Source organism: Lygodium microphyllum, chromosome 26 (assembly GCF_053477565.2).
Source record: "Lygodium microphyllum isolate KBCC chromosome 26, Lygodium_microphyllum_v1.1.10, whole genome shotgun sequence".
Lineage (NCBI taxonomy): Eukaryota > Viridiplantae > Streptophyta > Polypodiopsida > Schizaeales > Lygodiaceae > Lygodium > Lygodium microphyllum.
Genome location: NC_141160.1, coordinates 110923777 through 110931039, shown reverse-complemented (window position 1 = coordinate 110931039; position 7263 = coordinate 110923777). Strand labels below are relative to the sequence as shown.

At 43.2% G+C, this 7263-nt stretch overlaps 1 protein-coding gene across 1 annotated transcript in view; it reads left to right on the top strand.

The window, feature by feature from the left end:
• Window positions 1-3057: 3057 nt before the first annotated feature.
• The window catches only part of LOC148013677 (putative adenylate kinase 6, chloroplastic), a 30850-nt gene continuing 26644 nt past the window's right edge, over window positions 3058-7263 (top strand). Inside the window, exons 1-2 of the mRNA XM_087668131.1 lie at window positions 3058-3508; window positions 3935-4075. Of these exons, the coding sequence (XP_087524257.1) occupies window positions 3158-3508; window positions 3935-4075 (492 nt within the window). The 5' untranslated portion in view covers window positions 3058-3157. The remainder of the gene's footprint in view (window positions 3509-3934; window positions 4076-7263) is intronic.

Sequence of the window (7263 nt, the reverse complement as noted above, 5' to 3'; positions counted from 1 at the left end):
CATGAACGTGAGAATATGGAAGAAGAAGAGGTAGAAAATGAAGACATTAACATGGCAGAGGATACTTCTTTTGACACTGTGTCACTAAATTGATTGATTATTATGCATTCTCTATTTAATAAATTCATGTCAATAAATCAATGACTCACTTTTCTTTAAGTGTTAATGATGATCTAGCATGGCCATGAGACCATTTAGAGACTAGTATTCCTAGTGCATCACTTAACGGGGTGATCAAAGCACTATGACGGGGATATTTGGTATAGGCAGTACAAGTTATGAAGGGGAAAAGAAGGGTCTGTCAACTATGAGTGTACACAAGAACCAAGGAGTTACACATAAATGAAAATGGATTGAGTTCTAAGAAGAGGAAGTGCATTAGCATTGTGTATATGTATTTATGTGTGCATCCAGGGATGCTTGGGAATGTTTACTTGTGTGTAATGAGCATTGCATTCATTTGGGGTACCCCTCTCCCCTTCAAGTCAAGGTTTAAGTTAAGTGAGGAGGGAAGTGATTTTCTCTTTCTAAGATCTAAAATGACACAAGCTTTTGTATAGAATTCAATCTTAAGGTTGAGGCCCAAGGCAATCTAATGAACTCTCCTTATCTATGACTCAAGGTGGTTGCATGGACCACAAGTTAAGAGTATAGTTTAAAAAGTTGTTTTTTGGAAAATCTATTTTTAAAATATCTCGCAATAGAAAAACGATCTCTAAAAACGGGCCGTGTGGGTTATCGAAAACAACGAGATCTACAACTTTTGTGTTGCACATTTTTTCATCTAAACAACGCATAAAGAGATATCTCGAAATTAGTGTTGCAGAGTGGAACAACCACATCTTGCATGAAGATCAACTCAACTCTCTCTCCAAGAAGAGAAGCTCTTGAAAGCCTATAAAAGAGGAGGCTCTCCTTGGGTGTAAGGGAGATGTGAAGGAAGCATCACTTTGCATGTATCCAAGAGGAGAAGAGAAGGTGCAAGTGCTGCGGAAGCCCTGCTGAAATCAAGTGCTACGGAAGCTCTACTGAAATCAATTTCCAAGAGGAGAAGAGAAGATGCAAGTGCTGCGAAAGCTCTGCCGAAATCAAGTTCCAAGAGAACAAGAGAAGGTGCAAGTGCTACGGAAGCTCTACTGAAATCAAGCGCCAAGAGGAGAGCCCTACACATATTGTATAGGGGAGAAGGAGACTCAAGAAGGATCAAAAGGTGCCAACTTCCAAGTTGTGCAAGTGTTAGCCGGTTGTATACTGTGCAAGGAACCGTGATCTTGTTTCCAAGATCTATAAGTAAGAATTGGATTATGTGTAACGGAGGAGCTTGCTCCTTGTCAATAATATAACTCCACAAGGGGGGGACTGGCCCATCTTCCATTCCCTAGTGTGTTGCCAATTTCTCTACCTCTCTCTCTACATATTTCTTTTCTCTCATCTATTCTCCCTCTGTGTCAACATAATATTCACTATATAAATTTTAAGTATATAAGAAAGTCGACTGTGTATCTCAGATTCTATAACACAGTGCAAATCCATAAGACTTTGGCATATGTTGGAGGATGTGCAGGTTAAGAGGGTGTGGATGTTGTGTCACTATGGGAACATAGTGTGAAAAACTCTAGAGTGCATCGTCGTTCGGCTTTCTTATCAATCTAGAGAGTCAATGCCGTATTAGTCATTAGTGTTAATATGCGTAGTGTGGATGATTCAAAATTCCTAGATTTTTGGACAAGTTTAGCCTATTTTTGATATTATTTCTTGTAAATATCCAAAAGCTAAAGACAACTTCTAGAACAAGATGACATGTAGAAAAAAAGTAAGTGACTTTCAGTCATTTTTTGGGGATTTTATGCAAAAAGAAGGATTGGCGAAATCGCTTGACGCGCGATCACAGTTTACAGGTAGCAAACAACACTCTGAACTAGGAGAAGAAGAATGAGTGATCTGGGAGAATTTTGATTAGGTGTCCTGCTATTTTACCCCCCTTTCGGAGCCAATGGAAGCAACAGATTGGCGGTCTAAGCAGCAGAGAAGAAGCTACTGTTTGATGCACGTTTTTGGTCTACAAGAAGGGATTTATCTTCTCAGGATGCATAAATAAATTGATAGGCTTCACCTCTATGAGTTTTCTTCTACATCTTCTATTTCTTCTAATCCCTTCTCTTTTATCAATTGCTCTCCTTGAATCTCCCTTCACCCTACTATCTTTTACCCCTATGGTAGACTTTCGACCCCAAATGCTTCGACACCATAAGCCAAAGGCATATGGTCCCGCCTAAGTGGATCTCTTACGAGTCACGAGTCACATTGTTGTGCAACTATTTTTCACCCAAGTAGCATGGAATACATGCATTTTCCTCAATCATGTGTATCATCATCTACTTGTGGGTACATAGAGTGAGAGGGATCTTACAAGTAATCTTGCATGCTTATAAGGAGAATTCAAAGAAAAATTGGATGGTGACCTATACACACATGATTTTTTTTACCCAAGAGATTACTAGATATAGTGGTAAAATTGTCATTTCAGAGCTCCCCGTTTCTCTACTTAATTGATTCTCCTTTGGCAAGGAACCTCAAAAAGGCAAGTGGAATTACCAATAGCCACTTCAAATATACTAATAAACAAAATTCCACTGAACTGCATGTCGCAACTAGTTTTTTTAAATTACCAGTGTCATGCGTTTTGTTTGCTTCCTTTTGCTTTACCATCTTTAGCGTTCCTCATGTTTCATAAAAAGATACATAAAAATATTTGTAACCCAAAAAATAACCAATAAGATAAATAAAGGATATCATATAGTTGCACATGTAAAATTCCTTTTAAAAAAAAAGTTTTTTGAGCTTATTCGCACACATGCCATGTCAACTTGTGTCACATCAAGTCTAGTAGTTGCCTTTTGGAAGATGTGAAAATAATAAGTTTAGATAGATATGGATATAGATCATTGAGTAAATTATACTTGTTACACTAAACCTTAAGTTTTTTTCCATCAAAAAATCTCACTACAAGGAAGAACACGTCATCAGCTTTTGTAAAATATTTTAGTGCGATGCCATTCCTAGCAGTTTACCACATACGGGAAAAGGCACGTCATGTTGGGCAGCTAACACCAAAACAAGGGAGAAAGAAGAAGAGCAGACAGACAGGGCCTGTGCTATGATGAGGCCCTTTTGCCGCCTCTCCTCCTCTCTCCTGCGTAGCCATAGCCATAGCCATGGCCGCCTCCTGCAGCCGCCCTGGATCTGCGGCCGCGGCCTCTCCTCGGAGGCTCTGCAGACCACCGATCTCTCCCCCGACGACGAGCAGTGGAGCTTCCGCCCCAAGAAAGAGTCTCCGGCTGCTGCCGGTGTAGCCGTGCGAGGCCCACAATGGATCTTTCTTGGGTGCCCTGGCGTCGGCAAAGGCACCTATGCCAGCCGCCTTGCGAAGCACGTTGGCATTCCTCATATTGCCATGGGAGACCTTGTACGTGAAGAGCTCTCTCAGGCCACGGCTTCTGGGAATAGGGTAATCCTCTGCCTGGTTTCATAGCTGTAAAGGTGTCCTCTTTTTATTTATTATTTTTGGCGGGGGGTTTAGTGAGTGCCTGTGTCGGAAGGCTAAGCCCTAATGATATACTAGGCCAGCTAGCCATTGTTACAGTGCTGCCTGGCAACACACCACAAATTGACGACTTGCAGGGACCAGAATGTGCCTGCACCAGAAGGTGTTCCACATCTGGACGGATGGTAAAGGCCAAGGATCAGCAGGTGCTGCCTGCCATACCGCCTTTCTAAAGCCTTTTCCCTCCCCGGGAAAGTCACCCATTGCACATCTTGTGTCTTGTGTTCGCCAGTGCCTTCTCTATTACCGTATCTTAGATGCAGGAACTGCAAAAGAGTATCACTTTATAAGGTTTTTGTTGTAAAAGAAAGCTTTTACGCCCTGTTGCAGCTCAAGAAGCTCATGAACGAAGGCAAATTGCTTCCAGATGACGTGATATTGGAACTGCTTGCCAGAAGGCTCGAGAAAGGGGTTTCCATGGGCGAGTCTGGTTTCATTTTGGATGGCTTTCCTCGAACTCAAAGCCAAGCCGTGAGTGTTTTCAATGCTCTCATGAACTTTGTTTGACACAAAATGAACATTGTATTCAGCCTTTCTAACCATAATTTCGCAATGTATGAACTGCTTACATGGAACATGTTTGTGTGCTAGCTTGAGTTAGAACAACAAATGATCTACAAGGCGGGGAACAGGGGTCATCATGTGCTGTTGTGTGTCATTACCATGTGCTGTGGTAGTTATACATGATGGAGATTCTTGCTGATGTAGTGGAAGGTATTGATACAAGGGGTAAATATTTGGTCAATCTTGATGGAAGACTTCTCGATGACATGTAAAATTTGATGAATTCTGCAAGCCTAGATTGATGAAGACTGTGCTTAAAATACCCTAAAACATAGCCGAATCTGATGGATTGTGATAATTCGGGCTGTTTTAAGTTGAACTACATGCAAAATGTATGGAGATATTCTTCTAATATCCTAGAGACTTCTTGAGAGGATAGTGGTTTCTGTTATTTCTTATCAATTTCTCTTAATCCTTGCTTCTTGTTGGCTTTGGTTACTCCTATCTCTATGCTGTCTAGAATAGGTGGTGCCATGCTTCTTCTGTGATGATCATGTTGACCAACCAATTGATAATGGTGATTGATGTAGAGAGGGTCATTGTGTTCTTTGGTGGCATGGCTGCTTTGGCTGATGGATAGATGGATGGTACATGGATTCTTGACCCCTTAGACTTAGTCAAGTATTGGTTTCATGTTCGAGAGAGAATTTAACTTTCCCTATGATACAACTAGCCTGGATTGGTGCTTGACGAGTTTGCCTGTGCAAGTTTTGGTATTCCTTGATCCCCTCCACTATGACACTTATCTCCTTCAATGTGTGACTTGGCATGGAGCAAAGACATACTTGTTCTTGTCAGAGTGCAGCGATGCGGAAGCGTAGGACAAAGATTGAGAGAGAGTGAATATAGAGAGAAGAGAGAAAGAGAAAAGGAGACAGTGTAAACGCAGGTTTGGAAATAAATCTGCAAGATTATCCTTCATCTTGTAGTACTCCGTATCAATAGTCCCATCTAGAAGCTTCTTCCGAATGAAGTGATACTAGATCTCAATGTGCTTCGTCCAGGCATGAAATACAGGATTCCGTACCAAGGCAATGCAACTCTCATTGTCACACTGAAGAAGAGTAGGACGAGTCTGGGGGCAGCCAAGCTTCTCCAATAATCTCCGAAGCCACACAACCTCACGTGGTGGAAGACGCAGCTCGATACTCCGCCTTAGTAGAAGAAAGGGCTACCGTGGGCTGCTTCTTGCTACTCCAAGAGATAATACTTGTACCTAAGGTAAAACAATAGCCTGTAGTAGACCGTCGGTGGTCCATATCGCCAGCCCAATCCGAGTCACTCCAACGTGCAATAACCAGATCTGAAGCATCTGTACCTGCGGGATAAGAAATCCCTAAGTCAGAGGTCCCCCTTAAATACCAAAGAATCCTCAGGGTAGCCTGCCAATGCACCTATTTGGGTTCAGTCATGACCCTTGCCAAAAGATTCATGGCAAAACAAAGATCAATACGAGTGTTGAGAAGCCAAATCATGGATCCAATCAATTGACGGTAGCGGGAAGCATCCATCATGGGAGAATTTGAGTGTAAAGTGGCCTTCTAGTTCAGATCCATAGGAGTAGTAATGGGCTGATAACTCTCCGTCTCAAAAGTCACCAAGAGCTTCTGAATGTATTTCTATTGAGAGATGAAAATTCCCCTTTGAGATTGATAAATCTCGTGATCCAAGAAGAAATGAAGAAGCCCTAAATCCATCATCTCGAATGCTTGATGTAAAGCTGTCTTGGTCTCTCGGACCTTCTATGCATGATCCCCTATCAGAATCAAATCATCAACATACAACACAAACAACACACGACCAATCTCAAAAGTGTGTACATAAAGTTGTAGATTAGCCTTGGAGCGCTGATATCCCAACTTTGACTAGAGACGAGTCAATCTTCTCGTTCCATGCACGGGAGCCTGCTAAAGGCCATACAAGGCCTTCTTCAACCTGTAAACTTTCCCATCCGAGGATCCAAAGCTAGGAGGCTGCTCAACATAGATCTTCTTCTGCAAGTCACCATTCAGAAAGACCGACTTCACATCCAATTGATAGACAGGCCATCTCCTATGGTTAGCCAAGGCAAGAACAACTCGAATAGTTGCCATACGAGCAGTGGGGGACAAAAGTATCATGGAAATCAATGCCTGGATATTGAGCAAAACTTTTAGCAGCAAGGCGAGCCTTGTGCTTGTCCAAAGAACCATCGCTAAGGTACTTGGTCTCGGAGACCCACTTAACACCAATCACCTTTTTGTAAGAGGGACGAGGCACAAGAGACCAAGTGGCATTCCTCTCAATAGCCTCCAACTCGGCTTCCATGGCCTTCCGCCAGTGATCAAACTGCAAAGCCTCCTTTACGAAAGTGGGCTTACGATACTGCATAACACGGGTCAACAAATAATAGTTGGAGAAAACAAGCTCCGAAGAATGTGCTTGGTTCCTCCGTGACCTCCGCGGTCCATCCTGCGGTTCCCATTCCTTAGGGACCCCCTCAATCCTTGAATCTCGGAGCGTGTCACGGGCCCAACGAGGAGGAGGCCGAATCTCTCCTCGTCGCTCTCCATCTGCTGAAGACTCAAGAACATCCACCGGCGGAAGCTCCTCGGAGGTGGCCGGTGGAAGTGAAGACTCGGAATTAGAAGAAGAATCTCCATCAAAAGACTTTGGTTTCAAAGGAATTGTCTCGAGAGCCCAACTCTCCCCTGGATCTCCAAGAACGGGGTGCTTCTCACCCCCCTCTGTGGCCGAAACTTCCACGAATCGCATATCTCGACTCATGTAGACATCCCGCTTAACGAGATCAAACAGACAATAACCTTGGGATCGGGAGTTGTAACCAACAAAAACATGTCGTTGGGAAGCTGCCTCAAACTTGTCACGTTGCGTCTTCGGAGTGTGCACATAAGTGTTACACCCAAAGATCCTAAAATAAGAGACATCAAGCTTAGTCCCGAAGTAAGCCTCAAAAGGTGTCATGCTGTCAATGGGAGAAGTGGAAGATCAGAGGATGTGAACTGCGGTAGCCACGGCCTCGGTCCATAGAAACTGAGGTGTCTGTTGGTGCTCCATCATGGTGGGCGCCATCTCGATCACACTTCGGTTCTTCC